Here is a 20,229-nt window from a genome sequence, read left to right on the forward strand (position 1 = left end):
TTTCCTTTACTTTAATTTTATGAAAGACTTAGGAGAGTGTAAAGTACTGTATACAGGGAGTGCAGAATTGTTAGGCAAGTTGTATTTTTGAGGATTAATTTTATTATTGAACAACAACCATGTTCTCAATGAACCCAAAAAACTCATTAATATCAAAGCTGAATATTTTTGGAAGTAGTTTTTAGTTTGTTTTTAGTTTTAGCTATTTTAGGGGGATATCTGTGTGTGCAGGTGACTATTACTGTGCATAATTATTAGGCAACTTAACAAAAAACAAATATATACCCATTTCAATTATTTATTTTTACCAGTGAAACCAATATAACATCTCAACATTCACAAATATACATTTCTGACATTCAAAATCAAAAAAAAATAAAAAATCAGTGACCAATATAGCCACCTTTCTTTGCAAGGACACTCAAAAGCCTGCCATCCATGGATTCTGTCAGTGTTTTGATCTGTTCACCATCAACATTGCGTGCAGAAGCAACCACAGCCTCCCAGACACTGTTCAGAGAGGTGTACTGTTTTCCCTCCTTGTAAATCTCACATTTGATGATGGACCACAGGTTCTCAATGGGGTTCAGATCAGGTGAACAAGGAGGCCATGTCATTAGATTTTCTTCTTTTATACCCTTTCTTGCCAGCCACGCTGTGGAGTACTTGGACGCGCGTGATGGAGCATTGTCCTGCATGAAAATCATGTTTTTCTTGAAGGATGCAGACTTCTTCCTGTACCTGGCAGTAGGACTGGGAGTTGAGCTTGACTCCATCCTCAACCCGAAAAGGCCCCACAAGCTCATCTTTGATGATACCAGCCCAAACCAGTACTCCACCTCCACCTTGCTGGCGTCTGAGTCGGACTGGAGCTCTCTGCCCTTTACCAATCCAGCCACGGGCCCATCCATCTGGCCCATCAAGACTCACTCTCATTTCATCAGTCCATAAAACCTTAGAAAAATCAGTCTTGAGATATTTCTTGGCCCAGTCTTGACGTTTCAGCTTGTGTGTCTTGTTCAGTGGTGGTCGTCTTTCAGCCTTTCTTACCTTGGCCATGTCTCTGAGTATTGCACACCTTGTGCTTTTGGGCACTCCAGTGATGTTGCAGCTCTGAAATATGGGCAAACTGGTGGCAAGTGGCATCTTGGCAGCTGCACGCTTGACTTTTCTCCGTTCATGGGCAGTTATTTTGCGCCTTGGTTTTTCCACACGCTTCTTGCGACCCTGTTGACTATTTTGAATGAAACGCTTGATTGTTCGATGATCACGCTTCAGAAGCTTTGCAATTTTAAGAGTGCTGCATCCCTCTGCAAGATATCTCACTATTTTTGACTTTTCTGAGCCTGTCAAGTCCTTCTTTTGACCCATTTTGCCAAAGGAAAGGAAGTTGCCTAATAATTATGCACACCTGATATAGGGTGTTGATGTCATTAGACCACACCCCTTCTCATTACAGAGATGCACATCACCTAATATGCTTAATTGGTAGTAGGCTTTCGAGCCTATACAGCTTGGAGTAAGACAACATGCATAAAGAGGATGATGTGGTCAAAATACTCATTTGCCTAATAATTCTGCACTCCCTGTATACTCGAGTATAAGCAGAGTTTTTCAGCAAATTTTTTGTGCTGAAAAACCCCAACTTGACTTATACTCGAGTCAGTGTCTGTATTATGGCATAATACAGACAGGGGGCTGCAGAGAGTTTACTTACCTCTCCTGCAGCTCCTGTCGGCTCCCTCCTCCTCCGCGCCGGTCCGGTCAGCACCTCTGTCAGCTCCCAGTGTAAGTCTCGCGAGAGCCGCGGGGTCATAGTGCGGCTCTCGCGAGACTTACAGTGAGAGCTGGCAGAGGGAGCTGCATGGACCAGCGTGGAGGAGGAGGGAGCTGACAGGAGCTGCAGGAGAGGTAAGTAAGAGCTCTGCCAGCCCCCTCCTACACAGTGCCCATCCACTGGACCACCAGGGAGTGAGAGCCCCCCTTCCTGCCATGTATCAAGCAGGGAGGGGGGACGAAAAAATTAATACAAATATAAATAATAATAATAATTAAAAAAAATAAAAAAATAATTTAACAAAAAAAATATTAAAATAATAATAATAAGAAAATAATAAAAATGCCCACCCCCCCACCAAGGCTCTGCAGCACACACACACTGCATTCATTATATACACACACTGTAAATAAATATTCAATGAATATAATTTTTTTAGGATCTAATTTTATTTAGAAATTTACCAGTAGCTGCTGCATTTCCCACCCTAGTCTTATACTCGAGTCAATAAGTTTTCCCAGTTTTTTGGGGTAAAATTAGGGGCCTCGGCTTATATTCGGATCGGCTTATACTCTAGTATATACGGTACATCTACAAAACAACAATCATTTAAAGGCAGGTAGCAATATTGGTGGCCTGCCTATTTACAATTTTGAAAGGAAGTCTGATTGCAACATACCATTTGTTAATAGGTGAGATGATCTATATACATATTTAGAAAAGCTTAGCACTCATTCAAAAATACTGTCCTGTATTTTCTCTACAACTATGTAACCATATATCTGGCAATAAAATGGTCTACAATACACATGGTATCTGGTTTATGAGGTGCACCTGTCACTTAGTGCAGATAGCAAAAGAGAAAATAATTTAGCTGTAACTCACGCAGACATGATAAAAAGCTTCAGTTAAAAAAAAAAAAAAAAATGGACAGAAAGGGAAATGTGTAAAGTATCTTTTAAAACTTATTTTCATTCTCCCCTCCATGCTCATATTGTGTATAAAATACCGAATTCAAACGGCCCCACTGTGATAAGACTGGTTGTGAAACAAGAACAATGAAGTTCCATCGAAAAAAACAGAAAAAATCTTTGGAACGCAACTGGAACGCATGACGCACGCACGCAACGCGATGACGTCATACACCCGGAACCAGGAAGTGATCGTATTCCGATGGCGAACAGCTGAATCTCATCGGTGGAATCCACAAATGAACATTTATCACTGATTGTGGGGGGTATTTAAGAGGGAGGGGGTGGGAATGTTTTTATTCATTGTCAAACCTGTCACACTGTCGCAAGGTCCCTGAGGAAGTCCCTGTAGTGGGAAGAAACGCGTTGGACTATTTGTGGACTTAATTCTTTTACCCCAAGCTGATTGATTCTAACTTATATGTGAGTAATAAATGCTTTTTGTACTTTGCACAAGTTCTTCTGGTTTTCTCACTCTGGATGTCTCTTCTTTTTGCATCTTTCTCCATCAATGAGATTGAATAATTTGGAAAGCAGAGCAACACCTGAGAACAACAAGGAGTTGTGATACGCCTTATTTTCACTGAAAAAGTGTGAGTGATCCACTTGGCACATATCACTTTTAAAATAATTTCAAACAGAGTTGCACTATGTTATTTTTTATTTCCCTATAGTTGGATTGACCCATATTTTGGTTTCATGTTTATATGGAAGATCTGAGGATATCTTCGGGTTAAAATCTACTATTTAGAGGAAAGTCGTTTATTCATTTATTCATTTATCACACCTGGTGCAAGGTCACATTGGTGATATTGTATTACCACTAAGTTATATAGTGAAAGGATTTTGTATTTTGTTTTAAAAAAAAAAAAAAAAAAACATAAAATGCACAATACCACAATAGGATTAACGGCACCATGAAAAAGGTTTGAGAATTTAAAACCAAGCCACAGTTTTGTACAAAAGAACAGGTGTAAAAGTAGGTGGTGAAACTTCAAGTGGGTAGAATACAATAGCAACGACCTTGCTTGGTTCTAATCGTATTAGCTAAAACAATGACATTTTACTACATGGGTCTGTGATAAGACTTAACATCCCCGGCACTTATAAACCTTGTTTTCTTTTCCAATAGGAAAATAAGGGACAGAACTTGGTGTAAATGTAAGGAATCCATGGTCTATTCTGCCGTGTATTAACGGAAGGATGGCTGCTTTGTGTAATGGTAAACTGGACCTAGAATTTCATTTTAATGCCACAGAGTGTCTAAGCATTCCTGCTTACCATTTCACCTGTTTCTATTAAAATTTAACCAATTTCCAAATTTTAATTTCAAGCAATATTATATGCCAAGTCAAAAAGCACTCATCTCATGTCCATGAGTTCAATTTACTTAAATCCTGCTCAGTCCACAGATATCAATGAAATAGAGCAATTTACAAAGGGAACTGAATTCTACTCCTTGTTGAACACGGATAATGTAACACTCATGTGTGGGTATGGTATGCTGGCTGTCAAGCTGTGGAAGCTAAAATGTAGAAGGTTCATGCTGACCCACAGCCAATATTTGGCTAGGAACCTGCTGGATGAGCATCACAAGAGCTATAAATTAACAGGTGGATAACTGATCATCGTCTTCCATTATTACGCTCTAATATGGTAAATATTAGTATTCCAATGTTTCTAGAAGTGTGCCCACTTTGAATAAATTTAGCATGCAATGAATCTAGTTTCAGGTCAGAACAGTGGGCAAGGAAGAACATTCCCGGCAGAAATATACCCAGCAACATTGTACTTCGCAAAATACAAGGAACGATTATAACATGTGCACTGATTTTACTTGTATGTATTTACTTAGTACTAATTTAGAAGACAAATTCTTTATGTAATATGGTGTCATTCTCTTTTAAGGGATTGCTTTTGAAGACCGTTTTAAAATCTGCCAAGATTTTCCTTTTACAGTTTACAGACATTGATCTCTGCACAGATGCAATAGATTGCTTAACAGCTTAACCTCACGCACTATGTTGGCACAACAGTGTGTTTTCCTGAACTTGCAGAAGTCTCACACTTGCAAGAAGTGTCTGTCCTGTCCCTTGTAATCTGCCCTAGTATCGTACTAAGGGTTTATCATATATATAGATCGAAAATGACAATTATCTCTCACTTATACACTGTCTAACACAGTTTGATTAAGACAAGTACGAACACATCACAGCAATAATAGTGTTGCTTTAGGTTTCAAACATTGCTTTGCAAGCAAAAGTATAAGACGTTACAAACTGTGGGGGATTGGTAAGATTGGTCATGTGCTGCACTTTAGAACAGAGCTCTATGTTCCAGATTATTATGAATTCACTTCTATAAATACCACACTCTCCTCATTACTCATCAGTCTATACATAATTCTAGATTAGTGTGGATAAAAGGCAAGCAAAAATGGTCTTGTTTCCCTTTTATTGGGGGACATGAACTATAAAAACAAATACAGTTATTTTTCATGTTTGAGTGTTCCTTTGATGGTTCATAATATCAAACCGGTTACATAGGTGTGGAGGTCACAACAAAAGATCTGCAGAGTAATTCAAGTGGTGGGATCGTGCAAAGTAACATACAAGACCAGTCCATCATCATCAGTTTCCATGACTATATAATACTACTTGTAAATTCAAGTTACTTACACACTTGCATGTGGCTTCTTCTTGGAGAAATCACAAGCCAGGCCTAGGTCGGATATCCTGACGTGTCCATGCTCATCTAGTAAGATATTTGCTGGCTGGAAGACAGATATACAGAGAAAATTAAAAACACTCAACACAAACATTAAAATACTAATGCATGGGAACACAGTTTGCTTTATTATTTATGTACAGATAAAAATACATATTGCTCAACAGAACTGACATTACAGTAACATGATAAACCCAAGACATATATCAAACACTATTCTAAATGAAAGTGCATTAATAGACTGGAAAGTGCTTTATAAAGCAAGGTGTTAACATTAAAATGTTTACACATGTGTTTTCTCTAGAAATAGTTTGAAACAACTGCAGGTGGATACAAACAAATTCTATGGAGCAGAAACATTATTAGACAGAGCAGGGTCACAAATAAATGTAATATTAACCCCTTAAGGACCAAACTTCTGGAATAAAAGGGAATCGTGACATGTCACACATGTCATGTGTCCTTAAGGGGTTAAAGGAACATTATAGTCACCAAAACAACTTGAGCTTAATGAAGCCGTTTTGGTGTATATATCATGCACCTGCAGTCTCACTGCTCAATTCTCTGCAGTTTAGGAGTTAAATCACTTTGTTTATGCACCATAGTCACACACCCCTGCATGTGACTTGCACAGCCTTCCTAAACACTTCCTGTAAATAGTCATCTAATGTTTATACTTTATTGCAAATTATGTTTAATTTAAAGATTCTTATCCACTGCACTGTTAATAGCTTGCTAGACCCTGCAAGAGCCTCCTGTGTGCGATTTTATCTCCCGCTTAGGGAGCAGGAGATAAAATCTTTCAAAATAAGTTACATCTGATTTAAAGTGAAACCTTTTATTTGATCCAGGCTCTGTGAGTCACAGCAGGGGAGTATGGCTATGGCTACATGGACAGAAACAAAAGTTATTTAACTTCTAAATGGCAATGAATTGAGTAGTGACATTTCAGAGGCATGATCCATACACCAAAACTGCTTCATTAAGCTAAAGTTGTTTTGGTGACTATAGTGTTCCTTTACGATCTATGACATTTGCCATCATGATAGGAGATAAACCTCTTTATTCATATAGTCACACTTATTTGATTCAAGTAATGTTTTATAGGTTTTATGAAGACCTATGGAACAACACCCTAATCAGTTTTCATTTGCACAATGTCTCTAAAATTCAGATGGACTTTCCTTTGAATAAAGGATCAACATTATTGCAGTGACTGAGCTATCAGAAAGATGTGTACATCAAAGGTTGGTGGTTACCATTTCCAGTGTTTTGTAATGCTAAATGTTTTGATCACTAGAAAATGCTAAAAGTGTCAGTCTGTGATCATGTGATGCCATAATACAAGTGTATTGTATCAACAAAAATAAACATCACATTTCAAGTCTCAAACTAATGTCCTACTTTATGTCAAGATATTGTCGACCCACAGTGCACACAGAGGCAAAGGCCACTCTGGCCAATTCGCATCTCCTGATAGAGATGCATTGAATCAATGTATCTCTAGGAGGAAAGTTCATTGTCTACATGTCAGGGCTGCACACTGTGCAACACTGTCCCAGGAAGCACCTCTAGTAGCCATCTGAGGAGTGGCCACTCAAAGTGTCCCTAGGCTGTAAAGTAAACAATGTCTTTTCATTAAAATTACAGTGTTTACAGCACAAAGACTGCAGGTACGGACTATACTCGCCAGAACAACTATATTAAACTGTAGTTGTTCTAGTGGCTATAGTGTCCCTTTAAGGTATACGTGCACACTCACAACACTGGAACGTCACCACTAAGTTTTACTTTGTTAAGAGACATTTATAATTGCTTTGCAGCATTTTATTTTTGCATTATAAAGATAAATATTAGCATGCATCACAAGAAGACTAGCAGTTGAACAATCTAAACATATGGTTAGCTTGGCCTACATCTGATCTCAGATTTTCAGCACAAAAGAGCTTTATTTGGCATTGTTAGTTTAATCTACTTTAATCCCCTGTGCATTTGTTTGTAAAAAAAACTTTCCTGGTACTTGTTACAATGCCCTATACATATCATACCTTAGAAGAGATAGCAGTACATAGCGCTTACAGTTTCGGATTTCCTATGATATACTTTAGAAATCAAATGCGGTTCACAACTCATTTTATACTAGCGCATTATAGGGTTAAACTAGAAGGGCAACTGGAAAGGGGAATGTTGCACTTGTGTGAGGATGAAACGCGAACATTAATTAAAGCGCTGGATTTAAGACTCATACTTGGTGTCATATTTGGTGTCTCTATAAGTTATAAACCCAGTTGAGTTACTGGACTAAAAGGTAAACAAAAGGTTTATCACTAGATATAGATTATCTGTGAAAGTATGAAATAGTAATATTCATTTAACAACATGTATCAAGAAATTGGCTTAAATAATTAAATATACAGAATGCAGGTCACTTCTTTGGTTGCAGGGTTTCTTCCTAGAGATTATTTTTTTTCACGTGGATTATAAATGGAAAACATTTCTAATAAAGGCCAAATATCAAAACACGTACAAGTGCTTGACTGTATGACTTCTATCCTCATCGAGCTTCCAAATTTTGTATAATGCTCTATGCATCATATATGCATCAATAAAGTAGAGTCTACAAATTTGCTTTTTTAATATCACTCAACCTGGGCCGGTATTTAATAGAAGGAGCTAATAACTCCGGAAGTGAATTTTTCTTCAGATAGCCACAAGTTACTTGACTGACATTTTAGGAACCCACGTCTGCATACTGATAGCTGGCATACTAATAGCAGAAAATATCCTCTCTGTCTTTCACAAACCGCTCTAAAGGTCCCCTCTTCTCTGTTCGGCATCTTCTATTTTCAAACATTTGAAGATTCTTTTTCCAATGAGACAAGCAAGCTTAAACTCCTGTATAGCCTAATTAGTGCCTGCAGGGGTCACTATTTTCCCCATCCAGACTGGCAGACTGAATGGTGTGTGTTACATTGCCAAAAAGATTCTATTTCATTTCAAAATAAAACAGCTTCAGAAATATTACCAATTAAAAGAAAAGGTTATTTCTGTGTTTTAAAAAAATACAAGCACATAGAGTATGAAGGGGCAGTAACCTCAGAAACCAATCTCTTGCTCTGCTTTGTATAATTTTCACAGCTTAAGTGCGAGCCTGCTGAAAACTAGAAATTGTAACAATTTATGGGTATATAAAAGATGGTAAATTACAGCTTCACTGACTCAGATAACATACCAATGATTCTGCAACAGCAGTAATACAGATAAACAAAACCTTCACTGCCAATCATAGTCAAAAATCAAATACAGTGGGACCTCTGTTTACGAATTTAATGCGTTCTCCAGGACGTTTCTAATTGCAAAACATTTGTAAACCGAAATGCGGTTTCCCATAGGAATGCATTGAAAACCAATTAATCCGTTCCGGAGGTCAGAAAAAATTCAAAATGAGCTGGCATGGAAACCAACCCACAATGCAGAACACACAATAAAAGGCATGCAAACGACGACGCTCAGCTCCCTACCTTTCCACAGCTTGAGAAATGCACCAAAAAGTCCCAAAACAACTGCAACCAATTTCCAGAATGGCTCCAAAACTCGATGCAAAAGCTGCTCCAACACCTCCACACGCGACGCCACATGCCACCCACAGGCTCCAGCATGCAGGGGGCGGTGCTATAAACCTCCCAGGTGCAATGCATCCTGGGGAAACTTGCTTTGTATTGCGAAAAAAACTGTGTAAACCGAGGCATTATTTTCAATGGATTTTTATTTGTAAACCGAAAATTATGTTAACCGAGGCGTTTGTAAACCGAGGTCCCACTATAGTACGTATTGATGGTTTTACCTACTTCAGAGAACAAAGTAGATAACAACTAGTAAATCAAATAACTTTCCTCCCCCTCCGTCTGGGCAGTTTAATAGTATGTATAAATATATTATTTTATATATAATATACACACACAAACTTCTATTTAAGCTCCAATATGAAAGTGTAACCACTTTAAAATGGTTTATGGCACACCCCGAGAAAAGGCCACAAAGAGTTAAAATGAAAAGGAGATGGAACAGACCAGGTATTGTAAACAAGTACACCAAGGCTTAAGTCCTTCAGAGAAATATCAAACGCTAACACTTCCTGCACCCTGGAACACTAGCCAAGCGGCTGCATCATGGGCCGTTCTACTAAGTAAGAATCAAAGACAGCACATTGTCTTTGGAGGAGAAACAGAAGTAACAGTGAAGTGGGCAGACTGGGGATGAATGATTTGAAGAGCATAAGGTTTCAGTGGAACAGTTGACAGGAACTGGGTTTCATCTTCTTGAATGCCTTGAGGGAACCTTGGCCTTCACACACTGGCATCAGGAACAGTAGTCTGATTTTAAGCGGTTCAGACAGATTATAACAACTGCAATACAAACCTATGAGGCAAATCCTGTCCTGGCAGTGTCGTGAATAAAAATAAATAAAGAAATAAATAAGAAAACCAAGGAAATAACGTTTTAGGGGAATCTGAAACTAAATGAATCCTTCTATGCATTTTTTCCTCTTTTTACTTTTTCCTATCCAGAGATCACTTGTTTGTAATGCTACCTGATCCAGTCACAGGTGCAAATGCTGATAAAATAGCGAGAGAAAGCTCTGTTAAGGACTTAAGACTAGGTAGCGACGTAACTAGATCTAAAGGTAGAGAGGACGTCTGATGTGAAATAGCATATGAACAAGGTTAACCATGCCTGCAGGTATGTAGCAAGAAATTTTCCACCAGTCATTACAAAATAATTTGCCAGGATAGATGTTGATTACCTACTACTTTGACTGTGCTCCTTAAAATCACAATTAGCTTTAGAGAAGATATACAAACAGAGTAAGGGTAAGTAAGGGTAGAATTTCAAGAACACTATATTATTGGGCTATGTGTCATTAACTCAAGTTGAGCAGAACTTGATAACCTTTGATAAATGACATCAGCAAAGATTTGCTTAAATGGAGTCCTGTATTTGCTTAGCTATAAAAAGAAACTATAAAGTTTTATTGTCATTGACCCTATGCTCCACAGAAAAGCAAACATGCAATACCAGGAAATGAAATACATTGTGTGCCATTATTAGAACAGAGGATGACTTGCAGAGAATGCTGGGAACTGTAGTGCAACAATAGCTGGAAAATCAAGGCTAAGTTTGCTGACCCAGAGGTCTACGGATATACAGGATTAGTTAGGCCTCTAATTAAAAGAAAGCGTGCACATGGATTTTCCAATAGTTTGAAATTATACTGTTCTTGGACAAATACTGCGTACACCACTAATAAGGTTTTGAAACCACAATTATCAAATTCATGTTTTGATTATTTTATTTGATTGTTTATTGTCTTTCTGCAGTCACAGATGAGGATAGGGATTTATCCATGCTCAGTCAGGTATATTTATAATATAGACTATATAAGGATGTCACAGCTAACCAACTAATATGAAATAGATTTTTGATATGTTTAAAAAAATATACAATTCTGAACCACGAGAAAACATAAGACATTTTAAATTGCATTCCTAGCAGACTGGGGAATACAATTCTTTTCATATACTGCGATATTCAAACTGCTAACACATGTATACAATTAATTCTATAATGTTCTCCCATTTGTTTGTGGTCATCTTTCTATGCCATCAGCATAATGTAAAGAACATTAAATATACGCATGCACTCTATCCTCCCATGAAATTTTTTTTTAGTTTGGAAATATTGTAATTATTATTATTAGCATATATATATTAGCACCAACTAATCCCGCAGTGCTCAACAATGAAAGAAAAGGGAAAAGGTGATGAAGGGCCGAATTGGTGACATGATGTGACAGGGATTTGAACATTTGTTTCCCAGTTCTAATGTATCAGAAATATATTATAATACAATGTGCAAAGGGGGGAACAAAACCGGGAGACGTCAACCGTCCTAGAGTCTCTCCCTCCTTCATGCCCGCCTTTAATATTTCATGTTCTATAAAGGATGTCTGAAACGCTAGGAATGAGTCTGGTATTTTTGTCCTACATGTGGACCTGGCGTTATGGAAGCATTTGAAACCCACACAACTGGACTCTCTGACAGTAGGACCAGTAGGTTTTTCTTTACCTGCTTTGACACTTCTCTAGCACAAAATACGTTTTGGAATTTCCCAGTTCTAAGGCAGTGGTGTTACCACTGCCCTATCCACTGATATACTAAGATGACAATAATACAACCGACGTTTCGACCCTTGAGGAAGACCCGAATGGGTCGAAACGTCGGTCATATTATTGTATACCTTTTGATGGATTAAATACTTTTCTACTGTTTGAAAGACCGGAGAGTGCATCCTTTCTTTATACATATTGTATATAACTTCAGCGTGGGGGTGCACCAGGGCATCTAACCAAGCACTGTGTCACCAGCAAGGGTGAGTGCCATTATGTGTGTGTATGTTTATCTATCTATCTATCTCTATCTCTATCTCTATATATCTATATCTATCTCTATCTCTATATCTATCTCTATATCTATATCTATATCTATCTCTATATCTATATCTATCTCTATCTCTATCTCTATATCTATATCTATATATCTATATATCTATATCTATATATCTATATCTATATCTATATATCTATATCTATATATATATCTATATCTATATATCTATATATATCTATATATATCTATATATATCTATATATATCTATATATCTATATATCTATATATCTATATATCTATATATCTATATATCTATATATCTATATATCAGGGTCCTCTTCAACCTATTGTTCCCATAAGTTTTTTGTAATTGTCCTATTTATAGTTAAATCCCCCCTCTCATAATATTGTAAAGCGCTGCGGAATCTGTTGGCGCTATATAAATGACAATAATAAATAAATACCGTATATACTCGAGTATAAGCCGACCCGAATATAAGCCGAGGCCCCTAATTTTATCCCAAAAAACTGGGAAAACGTATTGACTCGAGTATAAGACTAGGGTGGGAAATGCAGCAGCTACTGGTAAATTTCTAAATAAAATTAGATCCTAAAAAAAATATATTAATTGAATATTTATTTACAGTGTGTGAATAATGAATGCAGTGTGTGCGTATGTGTGTGTGTATGAGTGCAGCGTGTGTGTAAGAGTGCAGCGTGTGTGTATGAGTGCAGCGTGTGTGTATGAGTGCAGTGTGTGTGTGCATGAATGCAGTGTGTGTGTGCATGAATGCAGTGTGTGTGTGTATGAATGCAGTGTGTGAATGCAGTGTGTGCAGGGCCGGTGCAAGGATATTTGCCGCCGTAGGCAAAAAAAAATTTGCCGCCCCCTCCCCCCCCATATGTCCTGACTTCCCCCCCTCCTCCCTCAGTGGTCCTTACCTCCCCACCCCCGTGTTCCTTCACCCCCCCCCAGTGGTCCTGACTCACCCCTCCCCTAGTGGTCCTTACCCTCCCCTCCCCTAGTGGTCCTTACTTCCCCCTCCCCTCCATAGTGGTCCTTATCCCACCCCCTCCCTCTCATAGTGGTCCTTATCCCCCTTCTCCCTCCCATAGTGTTCCTTATCCCCCCCCCATCCCTCCCATAGTGGTCCATATACCCCCCCTCCCTCCCATAGTGGTCCTTATACCCCCCCTCCCTCCCATAGTGGTCCTTATCCCACCCCCTCCCTAGTGGTCCTTATACCCCCCCTCCCTCCCATAGTGGTCCTTATACCCCCCTCCCTCCCATAGTGGTCCTTATACCCCCCTCCCTCCCATAGTGGTCCTTATACCCCCCTCCCTCCAATAGTGGTCCTTATACCCCCCTCCCTCCCATAGTGGTCCTTATCCCCCCCCCCTCCCTCCCATAGTGGTCCTTATCCCCCCCCCCTCCCTCCCATAGTGGTCCTTAACCCACCCCATCCCTCCCATAGTGGTCCTTAACCCACCCCATCCCTCCCATAGTGGTCCTTATACCCCCCCCCTCCCATAGTGGTCCTTATACCCCTTTTTTGTTATTATTAATTTTTTTTAATTATTATTATTTTTTTATTATTATTTCTTATTTTATTTATATATATTTTTTTTCGTCCCCCCTCCCTGCTTGATATATGGCAGGGAGGGGGGCTCTCCTTCCCTGGTGGTCCAGTGGCAGTTCAGTGGGGGGGAGAGGGGGGCTGGCAGAGCTGTAACTTACCTTTCCTGCAGCTCCTGTCAGCTCTCTCCTCCTCTGCGCCGTCCGTTCTGCTCTTCTGTCAGCTTACACTGTAAGCCTCGCGAGAGCCGCGGCTCTCGCGAGATTTACACTGGGAGCTGACCGAGGTGCTGACCGGACGGCGCAGAGGAGGAGAGAGCTGACAGGAGCTGCAGGAAAGGTAAGTACAGCTCTGCCAGCCCCCCTCTCCCCCAGTCTGTATTATGGCAATGCAAATTGCCATAATACAGACCTTGACTCGAGTATAAGCCGAGTTCCGGTTTTTCAGCCCAAAAAATGGGCTGAAAAACTCGGCTTATACTCGAGTATATACGGTAATAAATATAAAAAACAAAAAAAAAGTCTTGCACTCCTACTTAAAGTTAGTTTACCCGGTGCTTGATTGCACTAAATGTATGAAAGAAAAAATTAGTAATCCCAGGTAGCTTTCTTAGGAACTTATTTTACTAAAAAAATATAACCGTCAACGTTTCAGTTCCATTGAGGAACTTTCATCAGGACAACTGTTGTCCTGATGAAAGTTCCTGAATGGAACTGAAACGTTGACTGTTACACTTTTTAGTAAAAGAAGTTCCTAAGAAAGCTACCTGGGAGTGCTCATGTATTTTTATATATATATATATATATATATATATATATATATATATATATATATATATATTTATATATACACACACACACACACTTTTTAGTAAAAGAAGTTCCTAAGAAAGCTACCTGGGAGTGCTCATGTATATATATATATATATATATATATATATATATATATATATATATATATATATATATATACACACACACATATACACACACACACAGAGCATGGAAAACTTGTAATTCAAATACAAATTAGTGAAATAAAAGTCCACGATTAATAAGACTACACTGGATATATTCAAGAGGAGAAATTGGAAAAGGGCAAAGTCAAATTGTATTTGTTACTATTATTTAATGCATGTAAAGACAACATATGTCTACAAAACAAAGAATTATAAAGAAACAAAATCTTACCTTCAAGTCTCTGTACACCACAAACCGGTTATGCATGTGCTCCAAACCCAGGATAATTTCAGCAGCATAAAACCTCATCTCCTTCTCGGAGAATACCCCGTGCTGTGAGAGGTGATAGTGCAAATCTCCACCTGAAAACAAGACAAACAAGGTGATCAAATAGAATTTTGTGAAAGTTAATTGCTTTGTACCTTTTTTCCCATATCACTGTTACTTTTTCTTATGAGTTCAAAACATTTGAGTCTCACAAGTGTCTAAAAAGTGGTGGTGTGTAATGCAATGGACAAAAAAAATTATGTCCCCACAAATGCATGTATAAAATAAAAAAACATTTTTAAAAATACTTTTGGACTGTATTTGTTTAATTGCAGTATTCATTTTTTGTGTCTCCAAAAAAGGTGACTTGCTATAAAAAGTTATAGTGGGATATACAATCAGGCAACAACTGGATGAGGTTGATTTAATTCAAATTCCATATAAGATGTTTAGAAAGTGGTTGCCTCACTATCCCATTTCATCAGAGGTATATATTTTAAGTCACATCATCATCAGCCAGAATCACATTGAGCACAATAGGAGTTGTTGACCTGCAGGAGCAGGAAACATCTTGTACTCGTGTTGGTGCACTCACTCAATTCCCAACAGATTGGCTTGTACATTTTTTTTCCCCGCCTGACCTCTGCACCTACAAAAGGTCACGCACGAGAAAGGATTTACCGTATGTTTTTTCTTTATCAGGGTGTTAGAGAATGAAATTGCCCGAGAGCTAAACCCTGTGTGTGTGTGTGTGTAACTAACTGAGCCATAGGCAGCCTGTCCAAGGTGTCTGGGGTGAGAATGCTATGTGTGCTCACATTATTATTATTGCCATTTATATAGCGCCAACAGATGTAGCGCTTTACAATATTATAAGAGGGGAATTTAACTACAAATAGGACAATTACAGGAACGATAGGTTGAAAAGGACCCTGTTCAAACAAGCTTACAGTCTATAGGAAGTGGGGTGTAAAACACAATAGGACAGGATATCAAAAACGAATGCTGCACAAAAGTTCTATTGCCAGCCAGGAAGAGAGTATTCCAACTGGCTTATAAATCAGGTAGGTAACTCTACACAAACACACAGACATAATTAAAAACATCCGAATTTATCTCCAGAATAAAACATTTTGAAAATGAAAGGATATAGGGGCACGGCTCTTATACCATAATCACTTCAGAAGCATTAAATGTTAATGATGCTTAGAGTGACCCTTTAATCGGGTACCCAATGATTGTAATAGGCCTTCGTATTAATCAAAAAGCAGGCAACTACCCACAATAAACGTGTCCCAGTGGCAGCATTTCCATTCTACTTTTCACGGAGAGTCGGAGACCCTTCCGACACTGGGACGAGTCTAATGAAGGAGTTATGCTGCATTATTGTGTTACATAACAGTTGAAAAATGGATCATTGAGATAATGAAAAGGGCTGCTGACCTAATGCCATGCACATTCTATTTCACTTTTCCAATTACACAAATAGCTATCAATAGGTCACGTAGATGCTTAAAAACTCATATGTGACTCTGTAATGTAGCAGACTCTCAGACATGCAATTCCTATAATGATGTGATTTAACAAGAACAAAACAGATGTTTATAGGTGTAATCAATGTAATTCCTGTGATGCTATCTTAGGCTATTAAATGAAGAGTTGAATGCCACAAGCATAAACAATGAAGGAAGGCATAATGTGTTTTACACCCCATCTCCTATAGAATGTAAGCTCGATTGAGCAGGGTCCTCTTCAACCTATTGTTCCCGTAAGTTTATTTGTAATTGTCCTATTTATAGTTAAATCCCCTCTCATAATATAGTAAAGCGCTACGGAATCTGTTGGCGCTATATAAATGGCAATAATAATAATAATAAATAAGGCAATTTTAACATACACTCTATTCCTAATGCATTTTTCTACTTTATTTTTATTTGAAACTTCTTTGGAAATACATAAACTGACATCCCACTGCCCAAATACCAATAAATACAAAATCACTAGTAGATTTACCCCAAGTGAAAACATGCATTCAATATCTTTCATTGGTGATATCTAAAAACAGCTTGCAAAAGCTGCACATCTCGTCTACTGCCTTTTGCAAGCCATCACCTTCTTCACCAGCTCAGACTTTTTGTAGCTGTCCATTCACAGACTTCAATCAGTGAGAATTTTTGTAAAATTAAAAAAATTAAAAATGTGGCTGAAGAAATGGAGGGCGGGGGTGAGTTTTTCCATCTATTTAACCCCTTAAGGACCAAACTTCTGGAATAAAATGGAATCATGACATGTCAGACATGTCATGTGTCCTTAAGGGGTTAAGGAACCGCCGGGAACATAAATAGTGTTTTTAACACTATAGGGTCAGGAGCATATTCCTGACCCTATAGTGTTCATTTAATCTAACAGTCTTTTTGTGTGCATGGTTTAGTTTGAAATGGTTAATTCTAGTAACCATATAATAGGGCTTAATCCGCTTTTGAAAAATGTCTAGATTGACAGATAAATAAGATATTTAACTGAATTTCCATTTGACACAATGTAATCTTTTTGTCTTGGTTTTTACGTTTGTCTCTTGTGCAGAGTAGTATTGATATAGGATAAGGAGCCTCATTATCTCACTTTACATCATTATTCATCTTTATCGTCACAGTGACTTTTTTTGCAATGCATTTGTGGAATTGGCTGTGCTATTTATAGACTGACATATGGTATCTCCTCCTTACCAAAGTACTTGTTTATACTAGATTTCCATGGTCACATTACACCACTGTTACAGCTACCCGTATCAGCAACTCCGGTACCCTGTGTGACCTTGGTGAACACAAACTGGAAAAGTGTATTTCTATTTTAAGTGATATAATTGATATAAGATTAAAACGCTAGGCCGCACAGTGGCACATGTTCGTAACATATTGGCTCCTCATGCATAAAATAAGTATTGCCATAATAATGGGATTGAACATGCCTACAAAAGTCTGCTGTAAATTCTAAAATGAAAAGATAAGGAAAATATATAGGACAACAGGAAGATTCTAAAGAACATCAGGACAAAATGCATCAGATAGGATGAACATTCAAAAATGATCATTCCCTGGTTTCCATTTAAGAGTCCCCCCAGTTTTGCCCCATTCGATACAGGATCATTGTATTTACTAAATATACCCAAAATAAACACATGATGAATGCATGATATTGTGAAATGCAATTTGGAGGGTACCAAGAACACAAAGTTTTCTTAAATGTACACACCCACACATTAACGTAGCACTTTTCATGTCAAACAACCTTTTTTTTTCTGGGAACATTCCATTGGTGTTCCTGGAATTGCTAATATAAATATCCCCCTAAGTATTTAAGAAACACTGCAGTTAAGGAAGGACTGGAAATTCTAGGCACAGAAGACAAGATTATATAGCCCAGTAGCATTTTCCTCCCACTCAGAACAATCTTAAGATCTCAAAATATTACTAGATCAACATATATTGGCAGTCAAGTTAATAAAGCCTACAGAAGGCTCACAGGCAGGATCCAGACATTAAAGAAATTCTGTACCTTACTGCATTCAAGTGTAAGTATTTTTTTTGATGGTGGTTTTTGATTAGGAAGTGGCTAAAACTGACTTTACTAAACAAAAGAGTCACTTTAAGTACCAGAACAACTTTCAATCATTGCAAAGTTGATGGTGCAATGAGTACTCATGGTCAATGAAGAGGGCGGCATTGGGTGCAACAATAAGCCCACCAAATCATGCTGTTTCAGTTCTGTCCATGTTGCGAGTTCAGTTCATATGCCACACATGTACACACACAAATCTAAGCTAGGCTCCATGAGAGAGCCGAGGCTGTAGCCTTAGGCAGTCAGCAGCACATAGCCCAGGGGTAGGCAACCTACGGCACTAGTGCCATGCACGGCACTCGAGGTGTCTTTGCACGGCACTCAAGGCTGCTAGAGCCAAACAGGCTCTGGCCTATCAGGAGTCCCAGTAAAACTTCATATATCTGCTAATCCGAAAAGGTGGTGAAGGACAATCCTCAATTTATGCATTGCAGCACGTAGAGGTAGTGATCTCCGATTACTTCCTCCCAGCAGTTGTGAATAGGAAGCCACTCTGTAGTAGAGCAGCTCGCAGTTGCTGTTGCAGCTCCTGTCCTTGACATGTACCTGCCGGACTAGTCCCCACTGGAACCCAGGGAAGCCACCCACACTGCTAGATATACACAGAAATGCAGAATAACCCTCCCTTCACACAAATAATACGGACAGCCCACACACAAACACACACACAATCCGCACAAACGAAACACCACTAACAATCCACATACATGCACACAACCCCACATGCAATACCCCAAACACTACCAAACACACACACTGTGACATATCCATCCACACACACACAATTCCACAAGCAGCACCCATACACAGCTTACATTCATATGTATCATACACAATACCATAAACTACTCATGAACATAAACAATATAATAGCTCATATACGCAGGGCCTTCTTTAACGCGGGGCAAACTGGGCAGCTGCACCGTGAGCCCTGCTGGCCTCAACTATTTCTAACCCTCTGGCTGGTAATCTGCACACTAAGGAGGCCCACCGGGTGGCCCATGGACAAAGGACCACCCGCTGGGCTTCTGTCAGCAGGGACCCGGTCACACGCTGAGGTGCTTTAACAGCGTGAGTGGGCCCCTTGCTTTTCGGCAGCAGACTGGGAGGAAGTGACGGCCACGCATCACTTCCTCCCACAAAGAGAGGAGCGCGCAGGAAAGAAGAGTAGGCAGATTGGAGGGGGGCTGGCCAAGAGCTCTAGACCCCAACTCCCAACGCCTTCAGCCACCAGCAGGAAAGGTAGGAAACTGGAGGGTGAGTTTTAAAGTGTATGTCTGTGTCAGTGTGTGTGTCGGTGTGTCGGTATGCCTGTGTGCCTGTGTGCCGGCGTTTGCAATCACGCCAACACCACATACAAACATATTCCACAAAAACACACAAAAACTGCTTAGTGCTAAAAACAGACCTGCAAACATGAGTAAATGGTCGAGCCCCAGCTGTCAATGCTATTCTGGAGTTGCACGACAGATGGGGATCTACCTTTTAATCACCCGTGCAACAGGGAGACCGCCAAGAATTCTTGCACCTCTCTACTTTAGGTCCGCCACTGTGTTAAAGTGGAGGACGTGATTGCATGCCTGGGAAGGGGGGACAGGGTCCAGGGGGCCCTAAGCAAATGCTTTGCCCAGGGTCCAGTAATTATTAAAGACAGCCCTGCATATATACGCACAAATACAACGATACAAAGCAATTACAGTAAAAATAACAAGCAGAATACGTCGGCATACACACCTCGATTTATAAAAAAAATAGGACCGGCACGCTACGGGACATCACAATCCTATATCGGCACAGTGCTGCTAAAAGGTTGCCTACCCCTGACATAGCCTATACTGCAAACTGGGTTCTGTTTAAAATGTTAGTAGCCACAGTATGGCGGCTA

The 20,229-nt window shown here is 39.2% G+C and overlaps 1 protein-coding gene across 1 annotated transcript in view; it reads right to left on the minus strand.

The window, feature by feature from the left end:
• GRK3 (G protein-coupled receptor kinase 3) overlaps positions 1-20,229 on the minus strand; it is a 268,042-nt gene that overhangs the window by 38,959 nt on the left and 208,854 nt on the right. Inside the window, exons 11-12 of the mRNA XM_063454643.1 lie at positions 14,691-14,821; positions 5,427-5,521 (exon numbers count right to left, since the gene is read on the minus strand). Coding sequence (XP_063310713.1) covers positions 5,427-5,521; positions 14,691-14,821 — 226 coding nt within the window. The remainder of the gene's footprint in view (positions 1-5,426; positions 5,522-14,690; positions 14,822-20,229) is intronic.

This window comes from Pelobates fuscus, chromosome 5, assembly GCF_036172605.1.
Source record: "Pelobates fuscus isolate aPelFus1 chromosome 5, aPelFus1.pri, whole genome shotgun sequence".
Taxonomy (NCBI): Eukaryota; Metazoa; Chordata; class Amphibia; order Anura; family Pelobatidae; genus Pelobates; species Pelobates fuscus.